Source organism: Copidosoma floridanum, unplaced genomic scaffold (assembly GCF_036245765.1).
Source record: "Copidosoma floridanum isolate Cflo_tuat_1 unplaced genomic scaffold, Cflo_Japanese_pri ptg000030l, whole genome shotgun sequence".
Lineage (NCBI taxonomy): Eukaryota > Metazoa > Arthropoda > Insecta > Hymenoptera > Encyrtidae > Copidosoma > Copidosoma floridanum.
In genome coordinates, this window is record NW_028321907.1 from 12,721,748 (window position 1) to 12,740,767 (window position 19,020).

General features: G+C 43.4%; 1 protein-coding gene across 1 annotated transcript; it reads left to right on the forward strand.

Moving 5' to 3' along the window:
- Positions 1 to 665: 665 nt before the first annotated feature.
- On the forward strand, positions 666 to 13,611 carry LOC106642659 (protein PTHB1). The gene is made up of 12 exons (XM_089596481.1): positions 666 to 985; positions 1,432 to 1,520; positions 4,104 to 4,368; positions 4,882 to 5,138; positions 5,574 to 5,704; positions 6,516 to 6,693; positions 7,244 to 7,483; positions 7,555 to 7,794; positions 8,648 to 8,949; positions 9,772 to 9,942; positions 11,508 to 11,645; positions 13,354 to 13,611. The coding sequence occupies exons 1-12, from the start codon at positions 666 to 668 to the stop codon at positions 13,609 to 13,611; spliced, it is 2,589 nt and encodes an 862-aa protein (XP_089452607.1).
- Positions 13,612 to 19,020: the final 5,409 nt, after the last annotated feature.

Consider the following 19,020-nt stretch of genomic DNA (forward strand, 5'->3'; position numbering starts at 1 on the left):
AGGGAGATTTGATTAGCTGAACGTGTACACCTACGTATATGTAATGTGCATATACGCACAAGACCTCATACAAATTAAAGTGCGGCGTGGGTGAAAGCGAACAAGATGGGGGGGAGGTAAAAAGAGATAGAGAGAGAGGGGGGTTGGACGGGCTATTGTTTTGAGCGCGGGGCTCCCATGGCAACCGATTGTGCCCGTATGGCCCCGAGGACGACGTCGTCGGCGTGCACAGTTCGCGACCACATTAAACGCACACCTGTGCGGCAGAGGAGCGAGAGTAAGGTGTACATATCCTCCTTTGCTGTTGCTCCTGCCGTTGTTCTCAGGACCAAGTTCTCCCTCCCTCCCTCTCGCTCGACACAATTTTCTCTTCCTCCTCTCGCGGGAGGAGGCGCGCCGGCCGCAGCGTAGCGCTCAGGGTGGTCCGGCTCGTTTACCACCCGTATGTGTATATATGTATGTATGTATGATGGGCACCTTGTATACCTTTCGGGGGAGGGTTGCTCCTCGCGAGGGGGAGAGAGAGAGGCTGCAAGATTAATAACAACGGCAACCACAACAATGGGAAACGAGGAATAAAGTGCGAGGAAGCCGCGAGTCGAGGAAAGGAGAGGATGGACATTACGTGTATGTAGAGAGAGAGAGAGAGGAATCCCGTGTGCGTAATGTCGCTCTTCAAGACAAAGGAGTGGTGGAGGACGGAGTGCGGCGATTTGAGGGAGCGGTTCGACGGGCAGGGTTTGCTGGTGGCTCGGGGATTATTTTCCTCCTCGTTAGATAAGGACAGCAGTAATAATAATAACAACAACGCGGGGACGGACGCGATCGTCGTAGCCAGCCATAATGGCTACCTCAGGATCTACGAGCCGGCCAATCGTTGGGACGAGGAGGCCAAGGCGCCCGGCCCCTACAGGTCCACCGATCTCGTGATCGAGGCCAAGCTGGCCGACGCTGTGCTCGGCGTTCAGACCGGCAAGTTCACCTCGTGAGTTGATTTTTTGTTTTTTTTTCTCCCCCCCTCCCCCACCCCTCATCCATTTCACGTAAATTATGATACATGGTGTATAGGCGAATGTAGTCGTAGAGGAGCGGTTTAGCGGTCATTGTATTCCGGATCGATCAAAAAGTTAACGATCGGTGGATTTATTTTATTTCATTTTTTTTTTTTTTTTTTGTCACACGCGTTTACATATAGGATTTCTTGTTTCATTGCATCTTTTGGATAATCCACTCTTTTTGCGAATAAGGAATGAAATCGGTAAAATCGGTATAAAAATAATCGTTGAGTAGTAGATTATTATGCACCAGGTGGGAATGACGTATTTTTCCTGTACCATGTAAGTGCCAGAGATGGAAAAAAAAGAAATAAAAAAATAGTATATATTTGTACATTGAGTACTATTTCAACCGATTTGTGTGTTTCGATTACAGTGGATCTCAGGATGAGCGATTGGCCATTTTAACACCGACAAAACTGATTGTCTACACGGTTACGTTGAAGAAAGGCACAGTGGAACATGGTAAGTTGTGATTATGTTTCACGTTTCATGAGACCAATAAATAAAATGGTCAAAGCCACGTTTATCTTATCATGTGACATTCGTCGAAAGAATCGTTCTAACCGATGCGCCTACCATGGCAATGTCTGCTCGTGACATTTGCTCTTCAAGACTAAAATGTTGGTGGGAATAAACAAAACTGATCTACTATTTATATTGTTCTTGTGATTATAATAACAAAGCGTGAACAATTGAAAAAGCGACACGTGTTTGTTGGCGTCATTTGCCTATACATCCGAAAATAAGAAAAGATCTACTTTAACCAAAAGTGTTCCCATATGGTTTCAATAGAGAAACATCATCAGATCCTTAAGATGGTGTTTGTGTCGAAACTTTTTTTGACATAACTTGCAGCCGTGGACAGAATTGGTACACCAACACAGTTTGGAAAACAACAGTAATGAAAAAAAGACGTGGACTCGTTGAAGAGCAAAACCAACTTAAAGGAAATGTCAAAAGTTTTGCGAAGCAAAAAGAGACAGGCAGCCTCTTCGTGGTTATTCTCTTGAGATTCTTTTTGTTTGGCTTCCACTCGAGAGGATCATTGTCGTGCCAGTACTTGCACTTACTTGGTATTATTGGAGGAGATGCGCCGAAAGGAACCGCAACCTCGAGTGCATTGAATACACCTCTTGAGAAAGAAAAACACTCGACAAATGTCAGTACCCATATTTTTTACTCCCTTTACTTTCTTTTTTTTTTTCCTGTTACTTTTGGCTTAACTGGACATTACGGATATCACAGATTTAGCAGGTTGTATCCTTTTAATGGAAAGTACTTTACTACTGTTAATTCTTTAATAAGATATGATACAAAAATTAATTGCTTAAATTTTAATGGATTGGGCTACAATCAAGTCAAGTTTTTGCATCAACCACTATGGTACATGTTGTATTATCAACTTGGTCCTCTACCGATCTCGTAACAATAAAATAATTTTTTGTTCCTTTTTTTCATTATTCAAGATAATGGTGTAATGTCTAATCATATTGCAACACAACGTTCTTTGTAGAAGAACTTTACGTATCCCGTACAGTAAGATTTAAAAAAATCAAAACAGGTGATTATTTGGTACAAAAAATAAGACAAGTCAGTTGCAGCGTTGCAACAGCGAGTATGTGTACGACAGGCCTCGCGCGTCATAGGTACGCGCCGCAATAATGTCACACGACGAGGTGTGTACGAACAGTGTTTGAGCTCCGGTGTGCTCAACACACAGCATCTCAAAAGGTTTTCTATACCGATCACGTTCTGGAACAGCATTTTTATGCTAAACATCGAACGACACCATAGCTCACTGAGAGTATGGCACGCTTCGCCGCTGTTTTACACAACGAGACTGACTACTAGGATATTTTTCACGACATTCTATTGTCCAAGCCTTGTGTACAATTAGTCGCGTGTATGACGGAGATTTCTCTCATCGTCGCGCTATGATTGACGACCAAATCCGTCCAAGTGACGAAAGGTTTTTACGTGTAGTGCACATACGAGGGGAAAAAAAAGATCAATAGAGCAAAAACAAAGAAAAAACTCGACATCGGGCAAACAGTCCATAGCCGAGCTTTTGCCGAACATGGCAAAGCGAGTAGGTATATATACATGTAAGCTTGTCTCGTAAATTTATCCGCGTTAACGCGTGCATCACTGTTACGTACAGCGTGAAAAAAAAAAAAAAAAAAATATCGCAAAGTCAAGAGCTGCTGCAAGAGTTACGAGTACACGTTCTACATTGGGAACGGCGTTATTTTGTTGAGCGATTGGCGGATTCATTTGACTTCTTCTTTTTTTTTGTTTCAAGCTGGAAATACGCCCAAGTGCTCGACAGGAAAATCGTTCGTTTTTCAGTTCATGTACATCCAATCGATGGAAAGAGCTCAATACTTTTTTTTTCATACATAATGATTATATTCAATTATACTTGGGCTTTTTGATCGAGATATTAAAGTCGCATGATTTGCAAAAACGCCACCGCCCACGGTCGTCACCCTTTTAATCCTGAGGGTGGAAAAAAAAAAAGAAAAAAAAAACCTTTGAAACTCATCGTACGAATTGTTTTGAAATTGCACGCGAATCAAAGAAAAAAAAAGTATATGGCCCCATAAAATTGTTATTTCCCGATTAGACGCGATGACTCGTGGTTTCTCCAGGTTTTCACAAGCGTGCATTCATTTATATCTTGGCTGTTATTTTTTTGTTCAAATCGACGCTAATCAAATCGGGATAAGGACAAAGCGCCGATCTGTCATCTTGATGATCTACCCGACCCGACCAAAATACATTCCAAGTTTGTCCCACCGGCTGACACGAGATCATTTTGCCCATGGATGCGCGTCGATCAGGTAATCACGTTGGCTCCTCCCCGCCCCAATTAACGGAACTTGGCTGTTTTATTTATGGTAACCAATGCGTCGAGAGACGCATGCACTTGAAATGCATAGCTCTCGCGTTTCGCAATAAACGTGACTTGTGCAACCGAACTCGTTACCGATCGCACGATCGGTATGTATATGATCGGTTGAATCGTTTGTTTCTCTGATACAGGCGACAGGTGCCAACTGCAGGTGGCCTACGAGCACCAGCTGAAGAGGTTCCCGTACTCGCTGACCGTGGGTCCGTTCGGTGGTGCCAGGGGCCGGGACTTTTTGTGCGTGCAGTGCCTCGACGGCACGCTCATGTTCTACGAGCAGGAGATTTTCGCGTTCAGCCGCTCGCTGAAGGGGCGCCTACTGCCCGAGCCTCTGGTCTACGTGGCGCGGAGCGACGTCTTTGTCACCCTCAACTCTGGATGGGTGCTCGAGTGCTACAGGTCACTGCTGCTTGCCATTTCTGCACCTTTTTTTTTTTTTTTTTTTTTTTTTTTGCACTCTGTCAGGAGACCCTCGAGAGAGAGAAAGAAAAAGCCGCCACCTCTCGGTTATTCCAAATATTTGCATTGTCCTCGACCTTATACGCTCTTCGCTGCGCTTTTGCGAATCATCATTTACGGTTACGGCTCGAGAGTGTCGGCGATTTTACCCCGTGAGTCGTAAATTTACGACACTATGAGCGGAAAAAGGAAAATTCGGTCCCAAGCCTCTTGCAATTAGCATTGGGTGTCGGTTATAACTTTACGACCGTGTCCCTTGGAGGGCGATGATTCAAAGACACGAATAAGCTACAAAGCGAGCCGCACAGACAGACGGGAAAAAATCGGTATTCCACGTGAACATTACTATGCAATGGTGATACAGCGAACGCAGCTTTTTTTTTTTTTTTAGCTTCCAAGCAATGATAGCGATGTAAGTGTTTATTCACGATCAGTTTTTGTATGAACAAGTAGGTACCAAAACATCGCGGAGATCGGCAGAAAGGAGGACTCGGAGGGCCAGGACGCTCGCAAGGGTCTCGTGCCGGACTGGAGCTACAACATCGGCGAGCCGATAATCGACATAAACGCGGTCGTTCTGAGCAGCTTCGAGGTCGGCATAGTCGTACTCGGCGAACGGACCCTCTACTGCCTCGGAGACTCCTGCACCTCCATCAAGACCGCAAAGAGGCTGGAATACTCTCCGCTATGCTTCCTCGCCTACGTCATAGGTACATAATCATTGATGATTGTTACTGTTTTTTTTGTTATATCACCTATAACACGTATATTACGTGTATATTTACTTGACGCACCGAGCGATAACATCTTAACGGAGCAGTCCTTTGAACATTTGAGCATTTAAACCCCGGGTGCTTTGGACGAATTTCTCGAAAAGTATTATGGTACTTGTTATGTTAGTTCAAGGGGGAAAAACACGAGATAAGGTCGATTCGTTTCTCAGATTTTTCGAGAGATAAAGAGACACGCGTGTCCACGAAATAAGTCTATATAAATAACGGAGGAAGCTGCGCGGTATAAGCTCGCATGGATCGAGTAGTGGCAAAAAATCGGCGTATGCTCGTAAATCAGCCACACACGCAGTTGGGACAACAAACAAACAACACGTGGACGCGCTAACATTGTTGTTGTTGTTGTTGTTTCAGAGCCGGACGGCAAGCTAATGACGATGGTGGTGGCCGACACGAGTACGCTGATGATTTACGAAGGCACGACCCTCAAGTGGTCGGCTCAGCTACCTTTCGCCCCAGTGTCCGTTGCCAGGGCCAACCTGCAGGTGAGCCAGTACTTCCATACCTGCTTGTTTACACGTTCATACACCTTTTTCGGGGATTTCGATTGTACAAAATACACGGTGCACGCATAGTTACATCTATATCGGCGGCACAAACGATTATTGCGGGTGTATATGGTGCGCAGAGGCGGTTCTCGTACAAGATTTGGGACTCGAGCCATGGGGGGGTCGCTCGATTTCACGGCTGTTCGAGGAACCGGGGAGATTTCCCCGGTGCAGGGGAGGAGCCGGCACTCGTTTCGAGAGAGTGAGTTTCACTTTTCCGAATCCTCGGCCCCAAACGAGTCGTTTCACGTTTTAGTTTTACTCGTGTTCGTAGCCATTTCAACGGGGAGTCGGGGGTTACTTATTGCTCGAAAAGAAACTAAAAGAAAGAAGAAAAAAAATATTCGGAAAAAAACAAAAGTACCGTCTATCGAGAGAAATTACACATGCACGTTGTCTCGGATCAACGGGCCAAAATTATCCCGCTGTGCGATTATGCCCGTCCGTCCGGGTTTTCCCAACAGATTTGTACAGCACTCGTGACTATATATACGAGAGTCTATTTTCACAAAAGCATTTCTCGAGTCATCGTACGGTCGTACCGATCGTCGCGAATATCCGTACATATATCCACCACAATCATTACTCATCTTCATCATCTTTAGTGCGATTGACTTGCGTTTTCTGTAAGAAAAGGTCAAGCACGAGTAATGAATGATTTCCACAAAAACACGCGATGATGTACTCGTATTTCACTGCAAAACCCTTTGGGCGTGACTTACACAATAACGCATATGAAAATCCACAGAGCCTCGAAGGTGCCATAGTGATCCTGTCGGAGGACGGTAGACTGGAGGTCTGCTACCTAGGCTCGGAGCCGTCCCTGTTTATTGTACCACCGGTCAACCGGCGGGGCTTCGATTACGTGGCCGCCGAGAACGAGCTGCTCGAGCTGCGCAAATTGCGAAAGGAGTCGTCCGGCACGGGTGACTATTCCTTCCTTTTTTTTTTTTTTTTTTCTCTTCCTCCTCTCTTTCTTTTTGCCTCACATCCTGCCAGGGACGAGGGCCACGGCGTCTTCATTAGGGACGCGCGAGAAAAACGACGTTACTTTTATACTATTATTGTTGTTGTTGTATAATACCTACGCGTCTCGGAAATCGTAATTGCCTGTGTATCTTTCCCGAGCTCTAATTAATTGGCTCGCTAATTACATCGGGACGCATACTTTTTGTTCCTCCCCCCCCCTCGTGGTTTTGTGCTGTGCACACATAATAATAATAATAATATATACACGCTACTGCCTCTCTCTCTCTTTGCGAGTGAAATCAATTGCCGGATGCACCTGCGCGTTTTTTTTTTTTTTCATCAACCTAATCAACTTGTCACACGCGTGATTCGTCTCCATCGCACCAGTACGTGTATACGTGGCTCAATAACTGCAGTTTAAAAGCTTTATAGAACGAAATATTTAATAAATAAAAAAAAAAAATCCAAAGAAGAAGAGTACTCTTAAACGACAATCCTTGGTCTCAGACGGCCCCCAGGTGGCAAACGCAGCGGTGGACGCCGAGCTGACTGTGAGCGCGCACGTCTCCCCCGACCTACTGCCGTCACCGGAGGCCGGAGAAGAGGCGAGGGACACTGGGAGCTCCACGATGTGCAAGATCGAGCTCGAACTGTCGACTTACACTGTCGTGCGGGAGCTGCAGCTGTTCGTCGTGGCCGAGAGTCCCCTCGCCGTCACCGACGACACCCTCGAGCTGTCCAACCTATGTGAGCTGATGCATATCCTATAGGGGGGAGGATACGTTTAGTGGAAAAAAAAAAAAAAAATGAAATTTCAGGTGAAAGGTACACTTGGGTGACGAGGGTGTACTTGAAGGGCAATGAGCCCCCGATCGCGCCGGAGGTGACGGTCTACGCGAGCTATGAGAACGAAAAGGGCCAAATACGCGTGGCGGATAAGAGCGTGAAGGTGCCGTTGCGGATGCTGCTGAGACCCTGCCCGGCCGAGACGAGCGCGCCCTTTAGCCTCACGATCAAAAGCACCGAGCCCGTCCTCAGCTTCAGTCAGATATTTCCAGGTATATCCTTCGATTCATCGGTCGATCGGTGGAGTTTGCTGGCCCCCTTTTTTCCCTTTGATCGGTACAAATGTAGTGTTTGTTTTGATAGCACGCCCGGATCTTCATCGTGACGAGGATCTGGGATCGGGATCAGTGTTTGGGATGTTCTCGTGATGGTGATTAATATCGTCGCCCTGGGTGGTTTTGTAACAACAGTTGTGGGGTTACTTTTTTTTTTTTTCTACGAGTTTGGAAAGAGACCGGAAATGAGAGGGTGTGCGAGTCGAATGATTAATCGACCGAGGCCTTATACATCTTAAATAATCGTTGTATGAACGAAACGAGTTGTTTGATCAAACGTAGCAAGTGGAGTATTTGTTTGCTATTATTTCACCAACATTGAATTAGGTTTTTTTTTTTAAGAAGACTTTATCAAGGTATAATGGAAACGAAACAAAAAAAAATTGAATTTGAATACGTACATTTTATCCCGACAAATTCGACAGTCGTGCAAAAGAAAAAAAAAAAGCACACGTTGATGTCTTTATTTGCGGACTATCGGAAGTCTCGCGCAACATCGGGCCTTTGTTCCCGAGCCCAATATCGTTTCGATGCCGATCGCATAAATTACGACACAAATTTTTCAATCAACGGTACGAAGGAAAAAAAAGGGTCTCGTGTAAAAAAAGCACAACCTCTCGCAGCTCCACAAGCTGCAACAATCAAGCAACCATCCTATATACCGTGCATTCCTCCTTCCCTTCTCCCCACCCTATCGAGCAAAAACCTCGAGCTGGCACGAAAAATCGCAATTAACTCTTAATGAGGCACAAACACAATATGCAGTCCCGGTGTACGCTCGGCTTCTCAGAATTCGTTGGCGAGTTCCAGTCGCGCCAGATCACGAACTCTCTGGGACTGCAGCACTCCAGGTCCGGCCAGGTGGTCACGCTGCTGGCAGCCACCGGGGCCATGCAGAACCGCTACCGCATCCAGTCGAGCGACGCCCTGGCCGTGCCTTTGGTCTTTGAGATGCTGATCGCGCGGCTCAAGGACAAGTCCCCCAAAACAGCTGAGAAGCTCAGCTGTGGGCTCAGCCAGCAACATCTGAAACTCGTCCAGGACAACATGGACGCGCACTTTGAGGCGAGGCTCAGGGCGAGGGCTGCCTTGGTGAGTTTAAACGTGCACTTGGGACAACTTTTTTCTAGGTATCATAAAAGATAATATACATCGACAAAGACTTTTTTTTTGTAAAAATCGGTAAAAATCGGTATCGGGAATAGCAAGAAACTGTGCGCGTAAACGAGTACCCAATCGTATGAAAATAACTTTATATCTTGTTCAAGCATATTGAGAGCAACAGTACCGTGCTCACGGAACTCGAGTATCGAATAATCTCTCTGTATAATATCAATCGGAGCAAAACGATTTTCTCAAACGCACCAGACCATAAACAAACAAACAAACGTGCAGCTAACGCGCCGTCTCGTCAATGCTGTTACATAAAAACGGTCGGCGAGCAACGTCGCGCCGATTCATCTCGAGAGCCGTCGAAGGGAAAAATCGGTTGCGCGGCATCGGAGATTCAAGAGTAGCCGTCGCGTCGCCCAAAGTCCGAATAAACATCGTTGACTGTATACTTGCGAGACAGCCTGGCCGATTCCTCACCAACACACGCGCGTACCAGTCTGTATTATCATTATTATAATTATTGTTATATCACACGACGCAAAGAAAATAAGGAGGAAACAAGAGCCCGTGCAACGACGGCGATGACGATTAAAGACTATACATAGCGCATTTGGTGTATATGGGTACGGAGTTTCGCGATTTATCATCGGGCGATTAATTAGCCTCGTTTTTCTCTCGTTCCTTCTTCGCTTTTATTTTCTCTCGAAATGCCTTTGCATGTGCCGCCACCGCCGATACGACCCCCACTAATGCGCTACTGCCACCGCTGCACAACAACAACGACGACGATGGGGAGCGCAGAAGGAGATCGGCCTGCTGACGACCCAGTTGAGAAACATCGAGAAGAGAATGCTGCGCGGCATGAGGGAGCGGAATTCGAGATCGCTCGACGCTACCGGACTCCCGGCCCTGCTCGACTCCACGTATCGCGCGATCTTCGCGCACCTCGACCAGATAGAAGCCGCGCGAGCGGTAATTGCTCGCTTTTTCTCTCCCCCCCCCCTCGTTTATTTTACTTTTTTTTTCACCCACTTGTATCGCGCTGCCACTGGACTCGAGAATCGGTGAAGGAATATTCTCGATCGTGCTGTGATTTATTTTTTCAACATAGTGGTAAATATTATGCCAAAATAGCGTTGCCAAAATCGTGTACAAAAAAAAAAAACGTTTTTCCCAACCAGAGTTTGGTTGTTAAAAATGAAGAAGAAAAAGAGAAAAAAATATATTATCCGTCGTCTCACTTGGAAATCCAATTATGTATACGCTCTTCGTACGCGGCGATCAATGTTGCGGACGCGCAACGATATTACACCGTACGGTGGCTCATTCTCACGGGCCGAGTAATCACGGGCGCGATTACGCAAACGAGTCGACGCTCGTCGCGGCATTAACCTTGTAAGAAACAAAAAATCTGCAAACAGGAAAAAAAAGAAAAAAAAAAGTTCCTTCAATTTCACCGGGTTTATACGCCCGTACACGTGTATTTAACGACTTGAGCGTAAGAGCCAAAAATTTAGCCATTTAATACTAATGGAGCTTGGCTTTGGATAATAAAGTTTTTACGCCAGAGGTATAAGTACCATGCGTGTGTTGCATTAAAAAAAAAAAAAAAACGCGGATTTGATAGCTCCTCGTGCCGTTTTGAGGTGCATCGCTGTTTCATGTAGTACCTGTATGCACGAAAATTTAAAGGTAATACGGTTCTCAGCGATTTTAAGGCTCTCTCGTCGAGATCGAGAGTCTGGATTTTTGTGAGCAAAAGAAGATTTTGGTTGTTTTTTTTATGTTCGTGGGCAACATCCTTTTTTTTATAAGTTAGTGTATTTTGGATTGTGTGTTTTTTTTTTTTTTTTTTTTTTTTTTTTAATTAAATCTGCCGTGGCCGAGCTTAATTATATGGTCCGATGAAAAAAGCGCTATCTCGAATTTGTTGGTATTATGAATAAAAAAATGTTATACAACGATAATTGATGACCAGGAAAGGAGGTATAAGAGTATAGCAAGTATTTTGCTACATATATACACATAGCCACTAGGATTGTTTCTTGAAGGAATAAAGAGGTATGTATTGCAGGTCGTTGACGACTTTAAGAAAAAATAAAATAAAATAAAATAAAATGTTGCCAAGTGTATGAAATTGTTTTCCTTCTTTAGTCTATCAAAAAGGTCAGATAAAAGAGAGAGAGAGTTCGACCGTATGACAGATATGAAATTGTCCTCGAGTACAAAACTGACTATAAGCTTGGAGTCGGTTCCCACTCACGTTTTTTTTTTTCAAAATTGCGTTGAAAATAAATATATGCCTACGCAATCGGATTTTAATGAGATTCATCGTCTACACATAGGAAGTTTATGTTTACCTCAAACGGAACGATAAACGGTGCAAAAAAAAAAAAAAAAAAAAAAATCAAGAGATGGCAAGTTTTTTTTTCTCAACAAGTTCGAGATAGCGCTATCTTTTCCCTCGAGTCGATAAGAGCGATTCGCAAGGTGTGTGTACTCGGTGCAGGGTATACATATCCATCGTTTGATTGCAGGAACAAAAGCAAGCCGCGTACGAGCTCAGGAGCTCGCTGAATCTCGTACTACAGATACTGAAGTTGAACCTGCCGGAGGACACCTACAATATGGTCGAGGGAGCCCTATCCTTCGAGCCCCAGCATCGAGACGACCTCGTACGTATATGTATATACCTCGTACACGCACGTATATATATACATCATACACACGCACGAAAGCTCAAGAAACGACCTTGCCTCGTATACACGTGTATATTATGTATATATACTTACACGTTATGAGTACCATTTTTGTTTGCACGCGCGCACATAATAATATACACCCACACGTACATACGTAAATACAACCGGTGCTGCGATCGTTTTATTCGAGTGTGCGCGTCTTTTATAAGCGTGCGAGTACTATACACGATTTACTTTACAACGTGGCATTGTGCAGGCTCTTATCGTCGATACAGCTGGACCGCAGTTGCCTTTTATTGTATACACCCGTGGGTATGTAATATACATGTGTATATTGTACGATGTCCTTTTGCTCCCGCGATGGTGCTAACGAACTTTGATACGGTACGTTATTTGTGTTTGTAATGTGTACTACATACGTATATACATGCTACTTGTGGGTTATACCGTATGTATATGTATATCCATTTCTTGTACGTTTCTATTATTAGAAGTACTTTTATACCAGCTTCCTCTACTATATTTAGCTTCTCGTATGAGCTACTCACCGATACTTACCGTCTTTTTTTTTTTTTCTCTTTTTTTGCGTTTTATTTTACATACGGTACTAATCAGATCTTACTTTTTGCACCGTGCGAGTTCTGGATCATACATGTATAAATGCGTGTGCATTAATTTTTACAAAAGACATCGATGTCATTTTCAACCAACAATCGGTACACGAGTCATAACGATGTCTTTTTTGAGTTCGCTGCGATTAAATATCTACCGTGAATACTAATTTTTTTCTTTTTCATCCAACTGAATCATCATTCCTTACTATTCGTCTTCTTTTGCCTTTACCTTTTAAACGTAACTCTCCTTTTTTTTCATTCTCCGGTACACTTTACAAAATCCAATTGCTTTGGTTTTCACAGATGACTCCTTCCCTCCGCAAGCCACCGCAAACAAAAACCAAATCCAAAGCAGTAACCATCAGCTCAAAGAATTATCCTCGCAACCCACGTAACAAAAGCACCATCTTCTTGCCCTCAAATCCCGAGCAGCATCGCAATAGTTATACGCGAGCTCGCAATCACCGATTTCATTGATTTTTGCGCTTATCCCACCACCCCTGGCTTATTTTAATCGTCACCCCCATCCCCTTGCTACGCGCTGCTCTATTCTTTGGACCGCCGAAAGGGAAAGAAACGTTCTCCACTCCGCCTCGCGGCCTTGGCGAGTTTTACACACTTGCTCGCAGTTGGCTGTGCACTTAATAGTCTCTCCATCGCAGCTCCGATACGTGTATATATATATATATATATATACACATGTACAGTGTGGCCGCAAAAAAAATCGGCGGATCGTTAATTAAGGGCTCTCTTTCTACGGGTTCATTGCACAGCCTTTTTAATCATCTAGAGCGCATACTTTTGATTCTTATTCGCGCGTTTCTTCAACTAATCACCATCGAGAGTCGAAGCGGAAAAAATGAACTCAATTGTGTTCGTACGTAAAGTGTAACTTTGCGCAAAGTCGATCGGTAGGTATATTTCTGCCCATATGTTCGTGGTATTTAGGTCCGGATGGCAGTTGGAAACGAAAAAGCGCTGCACCTTCATCGGGCGTGTAAACGTAATTTTGTGTGATTGAACGTAATGCAGTCACAACCCACATGTTTCTCTTCCTCTGCTTTCAGGACTGGGAGGAAGTGACGGACGCGTCGCTGGCCGCGCTAAACCGGTCGCTCTCGGGCAAAGGTGGGAACGACGCCGAGGGCCACCAGCCGACGAGCCACGGCAACAAATTCGAGTCCCAGCGCGACCTCGCCAAGTTGAAGAAGCGCCTGACTCACGCCCTGGAGAAGCTGGCGGCTACGGGCGCTTCTGGCGTCGGGGCGAGCGTCATCAGGGAGTCGCCCGCGGAAGAGCTCGGCGCCGACGGTCTCGTCTCCTGAACCGGTACACCGATCGGTTCACTCTGAGCGTGTCTGTTGCGGGGGAAAAAAAAAAAAAAAAGCTGCACCCAAGTGGATCGTTACGAGACTCTCGAGCAGCGCTCGAGTACACGCGTGTTTTTGGCCCACGTCGATTTTTTTCCGCTTCGGCATCCTCATTTGGGAGTGTATAAATATGATTCAAGTGTACGTCTATTCGGTATATGCATTTCTTGGGAGTTCCCGTTGATTGTCGGTGATCTTTCGTTTTAAAGCCAGTGTAATGGAGCGCACGGCCCATGCCACCGGTGACGAGTACTTGTGGTGTACGGTGTAATGAAAGGCCGACTGCGAGGGGGAAAGAGCTCGAATACCAAATCACCGCGGGAGCTTTTTCGCTTTTGTATAAGCGTGGTACCGACGTTGCGTGGTAAATGTGATTTTTCGTCGCAACCACCGCTACTTTGTCCAATTTACGCCAATTGGACATACACATACAGTTTTGCAATGGGAACATAGGGGTCCCTTTGTCTCATTGTGTGAGCTCTTGTAACTAATATGATCATACACCATCATTACGACTAGGGAGAAAATATTCCTTCCCCTCGTCGTGCGCTTCTGATCTCCCAGTTCAACCCCCAAAGTACGAAAAGGCTATGTACATGCTCTCCACCACAGATATTTCATCCCGCGAAAATCTAGAAATACCTCCAGCGTATAATTTCCAAGGCGCCGCCGCCTCGTGGCTTAATACTATTTTTTTTCCCGTCTTTTTGTTTGCTCTTGGAAAAATCCAATCGGGCGCGTGGGCTGCTCTGCTGCCGGCACACGGGGGAGGGGAAGAATAATCGTATACGCACGTCAAGAGAGGATTTGCGTGCGCGAGCAGTTGGCGCCGGCTGTCGCGGGGGGGAGGGAACAAAAAAAGGAAAAAAAAAAAAAAAAAAAAAAAAGAAAAATAATCATAGTAATGAAAACGAGGCGCTCTCCTCGCTGATCCAAATTGGCCGCGTTATGCGATCGTGTGTATAATACGCCTGTATCCTCTGTATGTGTACCGAACGCGCGTATCGCATCACACGGATGATGCTGGAGAGGAAAAAATATACCTACGCGCGTCGTGGAGATGGATGTACTTATATACCGAGAGTGTACGGAGGCAGAGCTCGAGGGGGGAGGGATGATTGCTGTGCGCTAGACGAGAGGCGTTCTGGACGTGACGCCGCTGAGATATGCATCGCTTCGCTCGTCGACTATTTTTTTTTGTTCCCCCTCCACCTCCTTATACTTTTTGCCGCTGCTGATCGCAGCCTCCTGCGCTATCTGAATCTGTTTGATTTGTTTCACGTGGATTTTAAGGAATAAACCCACTGTTTGCTTGTTTCTTTTTCTTTTTTTTTCTCTCTTTATAACGATATTCCCGTATCGTAAGATTTGGGAAAAAATTCGCTTTTCGCATACAGTTAATTATAATATACGGTATAACAACGGAGGTGTTGTTATCCAACTACAATTTTTACGTATACATAATAATGTTGTGATTGATGTTTGCTTAAATTAGTGCAGAACGATAACTGAAGCAATAATTTCAATATTTCGACTTTGAACGAAAGACAATTGAATGAACAGACAGATCAATGAAGTAAATGCATGATTTCAGTTTTATTTCTCCTCCTCGGTTTTTAAAATTTTTAATAGGAAACATTGAATCAAAAATTGTGTTAAAAAAAATAATAATGTGCTTAGCGGTCACCCCTGTTGTGAAAAATCGATATTTGATGCAGAAATTAGTTTTAAATCATGATGAAAATAAATATATTGCAAACTATTTTTGTGATACGATTTTTTGCTTTAAGAAAAAAGAATGTTATATAATATGTCGAGTTTTGGTGTGGCTTTTAAGGAATTAAAAAAAAAATTCAAATAAAGCACAAACTTTTTGGAGCACAGACTTACTGTTTCGTATCTGATTTCCCAATAGTAATATGATTAACAGTTGTGTTGTCCAGCCACTTGCTGCAACGGTAGAACTGCTGCTTTATTCATGAGTATAAAAAAAAATTTCCCAACATTTTGCTTTTTTTCCCTAAAAAAACCCAAGTAAAACACGTTTGTTCGCACGTCGTTAGATGTAGGTGTCGACCGGTGCATCTGCGCGGTAATTAAAATCGACACTACATAAAAACACTCGATCGATTTCACACCAGCACTATCGGCATTTCCTACACAAGCTCACGCAACACACACGCTGTAGGTGCAGTTTTTCATTTGCGTATGGACTCCAGCAAAAGAGGCGTGATATTTTTCTCATCCACAGTCGTTTAATTGCATCAGATTTTTCGTTCCTTTTTCTCGCTCGTACGAGTTGTTTAATTTTAATTCATCGTAGTTCATCAATTCATCCGGGAGTTTGTTGTATTTCGCATTGGCCGTGCATGCACACGCGATGTTTTGTTTTTGTGAAAATCTGTTTACGCAATCCTTACGCTATTTTTCATACCATTACGGGCAATCGGTTTTTCGCGCGAGAAACTTGCTTGAATAATGCGAAAAAACCGAGGATTAGTAGACGTGAAAAATGAGGCTCGCAACGTTTTTTAAAACGTTAATGCCTGGCGCCGTGTTTCCAACGCTCTGTTTTTCAAAGTTCGAGCCGATACGACGATGAGTGTAATTTATAAAGCTTTGCGAAAAATGGCATGTCAGCGCATCGGCTGAAAAAAAACCAAATCACGCGATTCATCCGTGATGGTGCAAGTACACAGTTGCACGGCTGATTGATTGAGTTCAAAAAGCAATTTTCCTTGTAATAGCTTTGCATATATATTCACGAAGTACAGTAAAACGAATGACCATTGGCTGTTTACTGATCGCGTTAGTCCAACTATACACATCCAAAATGTTATGGTAAAATTACAAATGAGAAAAAAAATTTCTTCAATTAAAATTTGGTGAGCATACAAGTGGATGCAATGTAGATGATAAATTTTAATTATGTACAGCAAATAGAAATGTGAATTTGATTGTATATTTTACAATAGTCTCAATATAGTCGACAAAATAATGGCTTGGCCAAAGCAGGGTGATAACTCAATTTTACAGACGAGAATTTTATCAACTCATATACGGTGATTCACAAACTGCACAAGTCGGTTTCCTTTGAATTTTCACGATTTCTCATCTATATGACAAAAAAGAACATCTTTTTTGTTTTGCCGTTATGATTCACAAAGACGTAAACGCTCATTGACTTCGAAGATCTCAAAACGTCACTCCGAGAAGGACTTCTTGGAATCATTAAAAGATGAGCGTCCTTCCTTCATTTTTAACAGTCTACTTTCATTCAGTTCTGTTGGATGTTGTTAAATGGTTTCACGGCTTGTTGGACTGCACCATTGTTCGGTAATAAACGATGGAAAGACAAAAAATTAGGCTGGAGACATTTGAAACATTTTTTCCTCCTCTTTCGTCGGACAGCAATGATTCACGAATCTCTGCCTTGACTGCTGCTAATTTTTACCGACACATTTCATTATTTAATAATTGTTTTAATAATTCTTGTTATTTTTTTTTTTTTTTTTTAGTTATACAGCTAATAATTGTTTTAATCGTTGTAGTTGTTGCTGTTGTTCCGCCAATCATAATTCATTTTTAAAAATAAGGTCTGATGAACAATAATTCATTATTTTATGGATTATGAAAAATGTTTTATAACATTACGACAGTGTATTGCCAGAGAAAGAATCGTAAATTTACACTTAGGACATAGATAAATCTTCATTAATTATTAGGCGCAGTATTTCTTCAAACTCTTATTTATTGCTTGATTGAAATTTATAATCGTTTCCATCGCTATTTACGTATAAAAAAAAAAAAAAAAAAAATTATTAAAATGCATCTGATAAAATATATATAAAATAGTTTCATACCAAATTTCAATTATTTTGTGTTTATATCATAAATTATTTTCAATTTTGTTTCAAATCAACAGTCCGTTTGTATAATCTTCAACAAAAGTAATTAATTTTTTTCAAGAAAATCTAATTCTCATCAGAGTTCTCCTTAAACTTATTTAATTTCGTAAGAATGAAGAAATTATGAAGAAAACTTTGTTATGCTTTGTTAATTTTTCCATTTTTAAATACACGTATTGGGTATTTATAATTTTTTTTTTCACACGCCTCGACTAAAAACATTTGACTAAACATTTTCATCCTCACATAGGGTACAAGGGTTTTTTTTTTGTTTTTTCTCAAAACCACTAAACTACTAAAAGCAAACCCCTGGAAATTGTTATCTTTCTCTCGCAATTAACAAGCAGAATTCAAACCACACATGCAAAAGCTTACAAAAGTAAACAATGGATTCCTTCCTACCATATAGGCGCGCATTGTACAGCTACGCATAAAAGCTACAGGACTAGTGCAAGGAGTACAAACGTATATATGTGCGTATAAGAAATGAGAAAATAAGGGAATCAGGAAAGAAAAAAAAAAGACAGTCGCAGGTGCACGAGAAAGCGTGCGCCTCGTTAGGTGACTCGAATTCCTCTCCTGGCTGTATCTTCTCCTTTGGCTCGTGCACCGCGATAACAACAAGATCCAGAGACCGGTAGGAAGCGCAGAGAGGGCTATATATATGCACCACCGCCGCATGCCAGACGTCTTGGCGTTGTTGCGGGCCCTACGCAGTCTAAGCCCGTATACCTTCGAGAGATATGCTCCTTTTCCCCCAACCCCATCCCGATCTCCCTCGTGGCCATATAACTATGCCGGAAACGTGCTTTTTCCCGATCCCTCGTATATCCCGGAGCTGTACACGATGCGGCTGTTGCAAAGAAAAGGCGTGCACAGCCACTCACACTCAATAGGAAAAGACTCGCTGCGGAACGTTTTTCCCCTCGATCGAATTGCCGTTCGATGTGGCTGTTGCTTTTACACATGGCAAGTGGTGCATTTCCATCGGTGCATAGAGCAGTGGATCATTATGAACATATCGATTAGAAAAATGTATTAAATATGTACACAGGAATCCAAGAGATGAGGGTACGGGGTCGTAAAAAAAACAGACTGCAAACTCATTCGATGGATCTTCATTGAAACGTTCAGAGCTGCGATCGTTGTTATATCACTCGGTTATTGCGATGTCGCGACGGTGCGTCTCGAGTCGCGTGTCATCGGCTCAACTATTTCCCGATATACATTAGCCCGCAAGAGAATAAGCTCCCGAATGCGTCACTCGTGCGATGCACACCGGGAAATCACACGGCACGTCTTTTCTTGTACTGTTATGTAAATTTTACCTACTCTCAACTCATCGCAGTCGCGTCAGCACACGTGGAATTTTCTTCGCGCGCGAATTTCTCCGAGAACAAAGAGATATATCTTTAGCCGGAGAAGCTTGTATATGTTGCGGTTTGGCTTCCCTCTG